The sequence below is a fragment of the Podarcis gaigeae genome (genome assembly GCF_964106915.1).
Source record: "Podarcis gaigeae genome assembly, chromosome: Z".
Lineage (NCBI taxonomy): Eukaryota > Metazoa > Chordata > Lepidosauria > Squamata > Lacertidae > Podarcis > Podarcis gaigeae.
Genome location: NC_139691.1, coordinates 40,144,711 through 40,158,618, shown reverse-complemented (window position 1 = coordinate 40,158,618; position 13,908 = coordinate 40,144,711). Strand labels below are relative to the sequence as shown.

Genomic DNA, 13,908 nt, shown 5'->3' with positions numbered 1-13,908 from the left:
CTCAGATGAAAAATGCAGGCTATGCGGTGGCTTCTGTGGGGAGGAGAGGCAGTCTCTAAGGCATTGGGGGTCAAGAACTGCATAAGGCTTTACATAGGTTAAAGCCAGCACTTTAAATTGAGCCTGGAAACTAACTGACAGCCAGCAGAGTTGTGCCAGAATTGGCATCTTATGCTTGGACTCCCTTAAACAGGTGCGCAATCTTGCTGCGCAATTCTGCACCAACTGCAGGTCCCAAGCAGTCTTCAAAGGCAGCCCCACATGTAACAAGCTTCAGTAATCTAACCTGGAGTTTAACAGCACGTAGGCAACAGAATGTCAACACTTTAAATAGCAAGAGGCTTGGATTTCAGAAGCAGCCTTGGGGAAGATTTTCAAGGAAGCCTCTAGAAGAAGAGTCAGATAATAATCATAAGGCTTCGCCCAGCTCCCCTGCTGCTTGAATAATAAGGCAAGTCAGTTTATTATCATAACATTTTCAACTTCCAGAATATTACAACATCCTCATAAACATTTTTTTTTGTTTTTGTTATTACAGGAAGTCCTTAAACAAAGTTAAGGATCCTGACATACTTTCTTTCCATGTGCGGTACTGAAACATAGCTATGATGACCCAAAGGCTATATTGCCTTATAGCAGGAAGGGGAAGCTATGGCCTTCCAGATATTGTTGGAGTCTAACTCCCATCATAGCCAAAGGTCAGATGGCAATCGTACTCCAGCATCATCCATCTGGACGGCTACAGGTTTCCCATCTCTGCTTTACATAATTGAATGTTTCTTTCAGTAACAGTGTTCTAAAAGGGTATCATCATTTTTATTTAAAAGCATATATTCTGTTCTTCTGCCCCAGGAAGGGACGTCAAGGCAGCTATTTTAGTAAACAGGGCACAAGATGAAAAGCCAATTCTGCCAAAATGATAGGCAGTGTATTACATGCACAATGACTCTATAAACACAGTTATTTAACACAACCCACAGCAAGACAACTGGTAGTCGTTCACAAACATTAGAATGAGGCTACAGCGAGTGCCCTATTTTATATAATGCTGGCTGGCGCAACCAGAGTAATGTTTGGACTATTACTATTTTTTTAGTAACAGGGTATAAGTCACTTCTGAAAAGTAGAAAACTCAAAATGCTCAATTAATGGCAGAGGGACCCAATAATGCAAAATATTTACTTCACAAAATCAGGAGGTAAATGGCTTAAGACCTTTTTAATACACATCACTCAAGAAGCCCCATAATGAGTCCACAACATTTCATTCATCAGATTGTCACCTGAGCTTTAAAATACGCTCAAGACCTGTTTGCATGTGTTTTAAACTGTTGTAAAGTTTGGTTTCCTGCACAGCCAGCCTTGTGTCCGTTTGCAAACTACGGCATGCAGGAAATAAGTATTAGCTTTGCATCAGGTCTGAGAGGACAAGACATCTGAGGTGGCTTTGTGCCATCATGGTATTTGGCACTGCAATAATTTGTTTTTTGGAAAAAAATATAATTGGCTTAAGCTGGCCTATCCACATTCAAAACAAGTCACTTCACACTTAATTATTATGAGCATGCAGTAGGCTTGTCTCTCTGAACAACATCTGTGTGACAACAGAACACTCTTCTGGTGCAAATCACTCCTCAGCGGGTTGGAAGTGGAAGTGCTCAGCCCAAACTGCACTCCGCTTTTAGAGCTGCTCATAGCCAGCATTATGACGAGTTTTGCGGCCGACAAAATAACCCATAAGAACGAGAGCAATTAATCCTGCCAGACATGCTCCCACCATAATGGGCACAAAGAAGTAGTCCACCTCTGGGATGCAATCTTCAGCTGGATGGAGAAAGGGTAACAGGAATGTTAAGCAATTGAGAGGTCCCATTTGGATGACAAAGTAATTCTGCCCCCTTCCCATTTGCGGCATGTGTGGGCATGCAAGCACCCAAGATGCCTTCTCAGTTGACACTCCTCCAGATGCACTATCTCCAGCCCACCAAATAGCCTTTTGGTGGCTGGGGGGGGGGGGGGCAAGGCACAACTGTGATGGGAAGGAGGGATTGTGTTGGGGAGGATGACATACTGGGATATTTATCCCCACCAGTCATATTCCCGGCATAAACCCCATTCCTCCCTGAGTAGCTATCAGCAGCAGGTTATAACCCAAACCCAAAGCTTTTCTTTCCCCCCCACCCACCCCACTGTGTGTACATGGTCTCACTGCTGGGCCCAAGGCGCAAAAAGGTTCGGTATCAAAGTGAACTATTCTGCAATGCATTTCCACCATGGATATCGAAACAAAGGAGAACCTTACTGGGACAAAAACTGTTTTCTGTTGCTCAGGACCCTGTTTCCATAAATAGTGAGCTAGATGTTTTCTGGGAAGGCCAAAACCAGGGCCTTTTGCTTTTGCAAAAATAATTTCCTGGGCTAACCCTGGCCTTCTGTGGTCCTCATCACTCCCCAAAAGTCGTAACTTTAGCTGAAGGTAGCATACTAACACGAAACATCTCTAGGGCTATTAGAAATGTGTGCAGCTTTCTTGCATACAAAATGCCAAGAATTTGGTGGAATGTTAGGGTATCATTACAGACCACGAAATTGGGCCCAAATCTACCCAAACATGGAGGCTCAGAGAGCCCATTTTATGAGGTACAAATTCAGGAAATCTGCAAAATTCCTCCACTTCGCTCAGGAGTTACTGAATTAGGATGTCACAGAGTTTACCCGCTACAGGAAATACTACGATACCAAACATAGAAATAGTTTACCCATTTTATAGTACAGATTGTGTGTCTCCAGCTGCAGAAAATACAAAGTTTATTTACAGATGCAGTCCTTCCCACCAACAGTAGGAACTTGGAAGCGCTATTTCCTTCTTCCAAATGCATATGACAATATAGTCTTGCAAACATTCTCTTTCCCTAACTGTCCAATCTTTTAGCTATCCAGCAACTGTTGGGGTGCTGGGCTATGCCCCTCCAGATGTTGGACAACTCCCATCAGCATGAGAGCTAGCTTTCACCAACAGCTGGAGGATCAAAAACTCCCTGTCCCTGCTATGACATTATTGGGATTGTGACTGTAAAAATGAGCAGACTGTAAAAATGAGCAGATAATTCTGCTGACCCAAGAAGCAACGCCTACGTATACTTAAAAAAACACCCTTTTTATACTGGACATGTATTACAAGCATAGGAGTGCACTAGTTCACTTTCAGAGGGCCTGTGATTTTCTATAGCTAGCTTAACACAACTGAAAGGAGCTTCTCTTACTACTACTATGCACGTTTCCAGGATCTGCAGCCTGATCCCAGCCATGCTGATTTGAAAGCCTTGCCTCTACTTCAGCGATACTTCAAGCACAAGGTCAGACAGCTCAGCCTTAAGCCCATTCAGGCAGGAGATGAACCAATCACCCTTCAGATGTTCGGTTTCTGGGCTCTCACTACCCTCTTCCATGGCCATTAACCACAATGGCCAGGGCTTTTGGAAGCTGCAGTCCAATAGCATACGGAAGAGCGCAGGTAGCCCATGCCTGATTTAAACCATGCACATCTTATGGCAAGGCTAACGATTGTCCTAATGCTACTCTCTAGGGATGTGGCTGCCCTGAAAGTGTCCTAACAGCAGCCCAAATGAGTGCCCAGATACAGACATGTACAGAAGGTACATGTGTACCTTCCCAGATACCACCTAGTCTAAGGGGGTTTCAGGGTAGTTTTGAAGGACATCAGCCAGTTTATACACCTGATGCCTTCTAGTCCAAGCCAATGATAGGAAGGACTTGGCCCCACATTCCAATCCTCCACACATAAGGCACCTTGGCCATGCTAGCTGCAAGCCACCATTTTATACAATGCAACTGATAAATAGTACAAGCACACCCTAATTGAGTGAATCAAGCTGCCCTGATATATACTACCTGGACACTGTAATATGGGTCCAACTATTAATGCTGCAAATTCTATGCCCAAGTGAGAGCTTTCAGAACATGTGAGCATGCAGGGTTCAGCTATCAACATGGTTTTCCCAGCTCTTCCTGTTTCTCTTCAGATAGGATAAAAATATGGTATTAAAGACATCTAAGTGTATAAAGAGGATTTATGGAGAGGCAGAATCTAGGCAATATTATAGTCTGCACTGGAATGAATCTTAGGAGTCTAATCCTAACCACAGTCCAGTCTTGCGTAGCTTACATATTTAAACCCTGCAGGATTGCAAAAGCTGCATGTAAGTGTGTCCTGCTGGATGAGCTCAAGGTCCAACTTGCCCAGGATTATTTACTCTGTCTGGTCTACTTAGTCTACCTTTTATCCATCTCTGCTTTTAGAGCCAACTTTTGGACTTGCAATCATATTAGTTAAAAATAGCAAGGAAGGATTTGCCAGGCCCACAGAACATGGGGAGTGGAGGTTTAACCTTTTCCTCTCATGCCATGGTCCTGATGTCCCCACTCTGTTATTTTTAACTGATGCACCAGCCCTCGCAGGGAAGTCTGCCCTGGTGCCAACAGAGGCTTTTCTGTCCAGACCAGGAGCAACTTTTTAGGGTTCTTAAATTTCTCAGGATTGCATCAGGGAGGAAAAGTTTTAAACACCCCCATCTTCTGTGATCCTCATATGCTTTCCCCTGCCCTCACAAGCTTTTGCTATTTTTAACTGCAAGTGATGAGTTGATGTCGTCTGGCTCAGCCCTTGCAGCAGTAGCTTTCAAACTGTGTTCCAGGAAAATGGAGAAAGAGGCGACCGTGGAGTTTCAAAAAATGGAGATAAGACAAGGGACAAAACATTCCTGAGAGACAGTTTCCCCAGCACTACAGATCATCCTCTACGCTGTGCAAAGCAGACACAGGATGCATTATAGGGTGCAGTCGAAAGAGAGTGGACAGCAGCCCCTCACTCCAATCTGTGGGTATACTAGGACTTCTGTAGGGTTTCCATGATAGATGCACCAATAATTCAATCAGCAGGTAAGTTACCTGGAAGCAGCCATCTGGAAAACCAAAGCTTTATAGTAACACATAATCTACTGTCCAACCTTAGAGAGAAGGCAAAAGTGATTGAGGAGATTTTCCAGAAAAGCTTTTCAATCAAGCAATGTGACCAAGCTTCCTTAGGAACATAAGATTCTTTATTAAAGCATTTTGTGCACAGACAATCAAGTCCTTACGTAGAAATACAATTATATAAGAAAGACAGTGGCTTCAACAGATTAAAGCAGACATTAAAGTTTCAGGTGTTTTAACACAAACCAGTCACTTTTAAGCTGTACAGATTTTAAGTAGAAAAGCTCGTGTGCTTAGCAGAAGCATTTCTATACCTTCAAGATGAAGGTGTGCACTTTGCTTAGCTTTCCAGGACACATTTTTGCCATCATTTCTGACCCTCTGCGTCTGGTCTAAATCTGTTATGGCATATGTGCAATGACAAATTGCTATGACAAATTCAGTAAGCTGGTACATGTTAACACAAACACACATGCAAAAATCATCAAATTGCCAAGCCAAGGAAAGACTTTTCTAGCAGACAGCTCACAAGAGTGATTTAAGCAAGTTGATTTATGTTTGGAGGAGGAAACACAAGCAGATAAATGGGGGGGGGGGGATTGCCACCTTGTTCTCTTCATTCTTAACATAATGAGCCACGAGGGCTAAAGGGCCACAGTGAATTAATCCTTGATTTAAGGGGAATCCTACTCTTACTCATCTAGGCTAGAGGATTCCAAACTGAGGTGGTCCTGAACAGGCACAATTTAAACTCTCAGAACAGATGGTTCACTTTTGGAGGGCACTCTTCATATTTAGAGAATCAATTGTTGCAGAAACTCTACATATTTCAGTGGTCTTTTATGTAACTAAATCTCTTACTGAAAACTTGAGTAGTACATCGTACACCAAAGTCATTTGCTGCAAAATGTAGAGCAGAAATTTATTTTTGATCACGTTTTCTCACCCTGCCCATGGCAGTATACTTCAGGTAGCAGCTTGCCCCAAATGTAGTGATAATCATGAATCTTATTTTTTTAATATCCAAGGTTGTATAACCAAGAACATAGTTTTCATTTTAGCACACAAGTAAGTATAAACAGACTTTTAACAGGTTCAAGCCAGTATCAATGGCTGCAATGGAACCAAAAGACTTTTAACAGCAAGCCCAGTTATTTGCTGTAAAAGTTAAGGGCACTTTGAACTCTGATTCTCTCTCTCTTTTATTTTAAAGAAAGGAATGAGAATGCTAAGATGAAGGGTTCCTCCTCTATCCCTGCAGATAGCAAGAAAGCAATACTAAGCTCCCACAAGATCCAGCTCTGCGGTTTTCCAAATGACCAGGTAGGACAGGACAGTAATTAGGATTTACAAGCTTCAGAAGTTACTAGTGCCATGGTGCTAGTAAAGGAAAAGCTTTTACATCCTTGCCGGAATTATTCAGGTTTGCTTGGGCTGAGGTGGCTACAAAGGGATTTTAATTGCTGAATGCCATGAGCTGGAAAAATGCTGCTTAAGCACTGCACAGCTCCCCTGGCTGGTATCCTAGGCTACAGTCACCAAGTCAGCTAGGTTACCTTTCAGCTGTAAAGGATGGAGTGTACAAAGCAGTAAGTACAAACCCCAGCTTTTCCATGCTGCTCTGATACTCTAAGTGGGTCACCCTAAGTGTGATTCCTTTTTGTACCATTGCCTGTTTTACAGGTATATTTCCACACATGAAATTCGCACACAAACGTATTTGCAAGGTTAACTTTCCATGGGCTGGTTTTGCCATGGCCATTAGTCAGTCCCAATACATTTTTATGATGTCCTTATTATGTTCAGAAGAGGTACGTTCTTGATCATGTTTTGTTTTGGGGGGCCATCTCCACAGTTTTAAGGAGAAGAGAATCGTGGACCTTTTTGGTGGCTGGTTTCCATTTGGGAGCTTGCACTTTTCTTTAGACATCACAGCCAAAGCCAAGAACAAGTCACACAAAATTTACAAGGTTTGATATCCGGGTTGGCTTTGTCTTCTGCCAAGCGCGTAAGCAATCACTATAAGCATAATCAAGCCCATAAGGCCAGCGCCAACTATAACTGGGATTAGATAGGTGTCATCATCCAGCAAACATTCTCGTGCTGTAGACAAGAAAGGTGGGAGAAAATATATATATGATGTTTGCCAAGAGCTATGCCTTCGCCTTTATGCGAGCAGCGTTACAATCCTACATGCTGGAATTCTGGCCTTTGGTCTGACAAACAACCAAGTTATCCCAACCCTCTCTAGACTTGGAAAACAGAACATTTATTAGATAACTAAAATGATTCAAAATTTGCAGATATATGCCTGAAGTTACTAAGCTTACAAGAAAATGTTGTTAGAAATCAAATGCTTGCCATAACAACATTAGACAGAATCCTGATGGATCGGTCCAGCATCCTGTTCTCGCAGTGACCAGGAGATGCTCGTGGGCAGCTCACAGGAAGTATCTGGGTGCAATAACACCCTATTGTTTACAGCAACTGGTATTCAGAAGCATACAGCTTCTGGGAGTGGAGGGAGAATGTAGGAATCAGGGTTGGCAGTCACAGGCAGGCTTATCCTTCATTAACTTGTCTAATCCCCTTTTTTAAAGCCAACAATTTTCACCTTAGATGACTTATGGAAATACCAAAAGATTGCACCAAAGGACCTCGTTTCCTAGCACTAGTTTAGGTACTGGGACACTGGTTCATCTAATTAAATTAAATTAAATTAAAATTAAATTTTGTCTATAGAAAGGATTTTGTGGGTATGGAGAATGAAGCAAGTTTAGACTTCATTTTTTGTGAGCTCACAGGTAGCATGTCAAGAGTAACCCTGATTATGGCTATAAAAACTATGAATGCTATAAAGGAAAAATCTATTTTTCTATATTATAGTAGATTGATTTTTGTGGTAAATAGAAGATGCTTATTCCTAATTGCAGAATACATTATGCCTTAAAGAAGTGTTATCTGAATCCTGAAATACTGGGGGAGGGTTGGGGGGCAAATTTACATTTATATCTTTAATCACTATTGCTCTTGCAATATAGCTGGGGGTTTTTTTGGGGGGGGGGGAGAGGTGACAAGCAAGTCTGCTGCCTAAAATTTATTATTCTGTAACTACCGGGCTCAAAGGCTTTTTGAAAGCTAACCATCAAGCCAGATTCAAATAAATGAATGAATAAATGAACAAATGCCACATAGAAAAAGCCTCTGCTTTTGGAGAGTCACCTGCCAATGGTTAGAGCGTGACATGCACTTGTTTGAATCAGGTTTGCTCTTTAAGATCCACTCCATCCTTCAAATAATTCCTCCTTCTCAGTAAACAAAAAGTGTAACCTTAGAAGCACACTAACAGTACACAAATACAATCCCAGGTTATGTCAGAACTAAAAGGTATCGGCTGAAATAAAACAGGCTTACTATGTAATTGCAAGGTTGATCTCTGCCAGGATATCCCTCCATAGGAATGGTGCAGCTGGGAGAGGGCTTTGCCCCAGCTCTTACAGATCCCAAATTCAACAGCAGCAATTTAGTCTAGATATACTCACTCCCATCAATAGTACTTTTGACAAAACCTGCATTTCCATTTTTTCTAGCACAGCTGAAAGTTTAACTACTGCACAGCATCCAATTGCTCCCTGACAGCCAGCCAAGATACTATTCATTGCATTTTATTGTATTATCTATATATTGTAAATATTTTTAAGAGTTAAGCATAAAGCAATGTACAAGTCATATAAAATTAAACTTGGCTCACTTGTTGGGCTCAAGTAAACAGTGAGTTTTCTTTGCTGTTTTATACCTATCTAAAACTTTGGTCTTTAAACTCAAAAGCTTCCGAAGGCTGCTTTTTTGGGGGAGGGGATGGGAGGGGATTCATTCTTACCTATGGAGAACTGGCCATTCTGTACTTGAAATGGCTGGATCCTTAAGTTGAAGACATGCAGGCTACATGAAGGAGTCACTACAAGAGTCTCCTTTTTTCGACACATGTATGAGCTTCCGAGGGAGGCCTCCCAGAAAGTGAGATTGTCACTTGCAGCAAACTGCGTTCCTGTGGAGGAAAAAGACGTTTTGCGTGAAGATTTGCTCTTATAAGCTCCCATTTCTAAAAGTACTACTGCAGACCAATTTTGTTCGAGGGGTCTATTAACTGGAAAAATTTACCTGTGATGAAATGTGTACATAATGAGGAGATCTAAACTGAATTTATTATAGGACAAGCAGTTTTCAAATCAGGGCTATAGTAAAATGCCACGCTCAAATTTGCTACTCCATTTGTGTGTGGCAAAATGAGGAGAACTTTGCTGATTTTGTGGGTGTCTGAATTCTGTGAACAATTTCAGAGGGAGCACCCACTTGCTTTTTTAAGACAGTAAGGCATTTTCTCATGGTGCCTTGATGCCACAAGGTGATCTCTTGTTGACACTGCCATCTTGGGTGGCAAATGTAGCAGGAAACCGCCCCCCCCCCATCATTCAGTTTGTACAAACTTCACACACACTCACACTCAACACACTACATATGCTACGCTTCTGTTATAAATTCATAGAAAATCAACCATACATCGGATTTGCACTGTTCCACTTTTATTTTACTCCATGAAGGAAGGAATACAAAATGGGGAAGGTTTGATACAGGCCAGCCATAATCCCTTGAACATCCCGGCACATCCACAGGAGCCCTGCCCAGTTGCTATGCCAACCCTGATGGTCTTAGACAGAAGACAATCAAGATCACAAAGCAAAAAAAATTCCTTCCAGTAGCACCTTAAAGACCAACTAAGTTAGTTCTTGGTATGAGCTTTCGTGTGCATGCACACTTCTTCAGATACACTGAAACAGAAGTTACCAGACCCTTCTATATAGTGAGAAGGTGGGGAGGGGTATTACTCAGAAGGGTGGTGGGAATGGGTGATTGGCAGATAGCTGTGATGAGCCTGTTGACGACTCTTAACGACTGCAATAGGTCTTACAGGAAAATGCAAGGGGTGAGAAGGTGAAAAATGGCTTTGTCATGTATAATGAGATAAGAATCCAATGTCTTTGTTCAGACCAGGTCTCTCCATGGTTTTAAGTTTGGTAATAAGTTGCCAAGAACTAACTTAGTTGGTCTTTAAGGTGCTACTGGAAGGAATTTTGTTTTGTTTTGACTATGGCAGACCAACACGGCTACCTATCTGTAACAAGATCACAAAGAACTTCCATATGGGAGTGGATTCAGCAAGGACTGGAACAAAGGACAATGATCAGATCTTCCCTCAGGGGGCAGGAAACTGTGACTACCTTTTGTCTTCTGAAAATGACTCATGGGGAGGGGGCAGAAGGGAATCAGCCAGGTGACAGGACAGTCAGGTTATGACCACAACTCCTCCCTCAACCCCTCCTTTCTGTAATGTATGCATGATGTTTCTGGGGGTGGGCTTGACCTACAGGATGGGAATTTCAAAAGTTTTTATAAGGTATTGCACACCATTTTTCTGCGTCCCTCCTCTCTCGTGCAAGTGAGGGGAATACCCTGTTGCAACAGTTCAATAAAGGCCAAGCCTACAGGCTGCTGTTTTGCTCCAAGTTATCCTGGTTGGTGTCTTTGTTTTTGTCCAAGGGAGCCCTCGGATTTTTCCGGTAACACAAGGAAACATCCACCCCAAACAAGTCGCCGCATTTTACGGCCCGTGAAATCTACCTTTCAGTTTCTGACACAAGGATACCTTTGACTCAAAGTAGAGTGGCTTTAACTTTGCATTAGCCCTAGTATGCATACAGCCAGCTAAGTACAACTAAGGTGCTGGCACACTAAAAAGTTGTTTAAATATTGAGACCAAATAAAAAGATCTGTCTTGACTTCTTACAGCTAGAATCTTACCATTTACAGGGTTGGTCACAGTGACGTCCACCGCTTTCAGGTAAAATCTTTCAAAGCTTGTGTTCTTCTGTTTAAGCAAGCAATTCATCAAGTTACATATACAACCTAAAAATACCTTTGCAAAAACTTTCTAGTTCAGCATCAGACAGAATTTAAGAAGTTTTAGGGGCCACGACGTAACAATAAGCCACCACTAGCATTAATAAATCTCAGTTTTGACACTAGAGAAGCTTCTTCCCCCCGTAAAGGGACCCCTGACCATTAGGTCCAGTCATGACAGACTCTGGGGTTGTGGCGCTCATCTCGCTTTATTGGCTGAGGGAGCCGGCGTGCAGCTTCCAGGTCATGTGGCCAGCATGACTAAGCCGCTTCTGGCGAACTGGAGCAGCGCACAGAAAGACCGTTTACCTTCCCACCAGAGTGGGAATCTTCCCACTCTACTTGCACTTTGTGCTTTCGAACTGCTAGGTTGGCAGGAGCAGGGACCGAGCAATGGGAGCTCACCCTGTTGCAGGGATTCGAACTGCCGACCTTCCGATCGGCAAGTTCTAGGCTCTGTGGTTTAACCCACAGCGCCACCCGCGTCCCTTTCTTCCCTCCTTAGTCATCTTGAAAAAGAGATTTTCTTCAATGGCTTATCACCAAGCTGCTGAACTTCTTCCTTGAAAACTAGGAGTCGAGGGCATGTGACATAGCAAGTAAAACTTAATTGCAATGTAAGGGTGTGCTGTAGCTCAGAGGTGGAACATCTGCCTTGCATGCAGAATGTCCCAGGTTCAATCCTCAGTACCTGTAGGTAGGGCTAGGAGAGGCCCCTGCTTGAAACCCTGGAGAGCTGCTGCCAGTCAGTGTTGACAGTGCTGAGCTAGATGGATGCAATGGTCTAACTCAGCATAAGGCAGCTTTCTATGTCAACCGTGCCCAGCAATGCTGCTGCGACTTTGTCAACACGCAGCAGGAGTTTTTAAAAAATAAAAGTTTGATTTCTGGTTATCCTCCTGCACTTTCACAAGAGGCACAAACAGGGCTCGTAACACTCATGCACCCCCTCCCAATACAATAACAGAGTTGTTACGCTGCTCTTGCGACTAATTCCATCGTAACAGTAAAAGGGTGATGCAATCTGAATGGAGAAATAAGTTTTCAAGAACCTGCAATGAAGCTGAATTCATTTCCCACATATATGCACACAGAATAATGAGTTACTTACGACAGCAAAAGTTAAGACAACCACGACGTCGGTATCTGTCAGGGTGAGGACCGAAGATCTATTGCCGCAACGCCCACTAGCTGTAGTTGTGTTTGGATTAATGTTCATAAGAGTCTTTGGGAAGAGCAGTGCGATATAAATTCAATAAATTAATTTAATAAAGAAATGAAAACCCAGAGCAAACCGAAAATTAAGCAGCTCACAACACTTATTTCACAAGCTTCCCCATGCCCATAAAGAATGTCAAATGCTCGTTCACATACACTGAATACCTTCTATACTCTGTTGTAGAACTAGCCTGACTATCCAAGCAGATCAGCACTGCTAGATTCCAAAAGGATGCTTATTTCCCCTTCCCCTTAGATCAGAGTAACTGATCTAAACCGGTACCTTAACAAGCACCAGCTTGTCAGCCTTATGCACTTGAGCTCCCTCTGTGGGTGAGCTGTGCACTTACAATTTGCAGAACAGAATGCCATCTTCAAAGATTTTCGGAGGTCCTATGCCAAGGCACTTTCACCTGCTAAATACACACCACAAACTGCATCCCTTTCACCAAGCATACAACTATACAAGCCAGCGGTTGCAGAACTAAAGGTGTGGGGCGGGGAGAGGATCACCCACCTTTTGATTTATGCAACACCTTACAAGTTGTTGCATTTTCTATGGCTTTAATCTGCCTTTTTGCTGCTTTATCGGCTGCTATTGGATTTTTTAAAAATGAATAAATAAATGCATTTGTTAGCGATTTATATTTAACTTTGTTAGATGCCCTGAAACCAGAGCTTATGTGCCCAATACATAAAACATTGACTAAAATAATGACCTTTGTCATGTTCAGCTGCAGCCCCATGGTTGCCAGAAGACAGATCTCGGTGTCATTTTTAACAGAGTAGGTTCCTGTGGCAGGTATCTCATCTGGTTGGCTGATGGAACGTGATGATAAAATTGTTGTGTTAGCCTCCTCTGTGGTGTTGTTGGTGATGGAGGTGGTATTGGTATTGGTATTGATATTGGTATTGGTATTGGTGATGGAGGTGGTATTGATGATGAAGGTGCTATTGGTGATGGAGGTGGTATCAGTGGAGCTGGTATCAGGAACAGCAGGCTCAGGGGTGACTACAGCATCTTTATCACACACGGTCTCTGAAAAATAGAAATATATACCCTAGCAGCACAGAACTAAATTCACAGACCCTGAAGAACATCAAACTGTTCACCTATTTCCAGCTATGAAGATACTATCAAACTATGAAGACTATCAAAGGGCCAGAACTCAGTGGCAGAACACCTGCCTTGCATGCAGAAGGTTCTTGGGTTCAATCTCCAGCATCTCCTGGTACAGCTGGAAGAGGATGCTGCCTGAAATTATAGAGAGCTGCTGCCTGCCAGTGTAGATAATAGTGAGCTGATAGACCCAATGGTCTTCCTCTGTTTAAGGCAGCTTCCTATGTTCCTATAGCTTGTGCACACAATACAGGAGACAACCAGTAAAGGCCAACTAGCAACTTTTTAAACTAGAGGACTGCCAAAGATTAACACTCTGGAACCACAGCAACAGAACCTATTTTCTGGAAGTAAAAAGTAAATGAAAATAAAAATGCATTCCTAGAAGAAGCAACAAGCCTCAAAAAAACCTTAGCAGTCCCCATGTCAGATCTCTAAACTCAGATAGGGAACCTGCAGCTAATCAAATACATATGCTGACTAGATAAACTGGCAAAGTTCATCAGAAGCTTTGTAATACTGCTAGAATAGGAGTCTTTCAAACGCTGTCGGACTACAACTCCCATGATTGCAACCACTGGCCATGAAGGCTGAAGCTGATGGGAGTGGTGGTGCAAC

The 13,908-nt window shown here is 42.7% G+C and overlaps 1 protein-coding gene across 3 annotated transcripts in view; it reads right to left on the bottom strand.

The window, feature by feature from the left end:
* LAMP2 (lysosomal associated membrane protein 2) overlaps positions 1–13,908 on the bottom strand; it is a 29,747-nt gene that overhangs the window by 7,370 nt on the left and 8,469 nt on the right. Inside the window, exons 5-9 of one of the 3 annotated variants that reach the window (XM_083722961.1) lie at positions 12,890–13,209; positions 12,064–12,177; positions 10,854–10,920; positions 8,875–9,042; positions 437–7,097 (exon numbers count right to left, since the gene is read on the bottom strand). In XM_083722961.1, coding sequence (XP_083579087.1) covers positions 6,958–7,097; positions 8,875–9,042; positions 10,854–10,920; positions 12,064–12,177; positions 12,890–13,209 — 809 coding nt within the window. In that variant the 3' untranslated portion in view covers positions 437–6,957. Of the gene's footprint in view, positions 1–436; positions 7,098–8,874; positions 9,043–10,853; positions 10,921–12,063; positions 12,178–12,889; positions 13,210–13,908 lie in introns of those variants that run through there. The other 2 variants (XM_083722960.1, XM_083722962.1) reach the window with 2 other exon arrangements.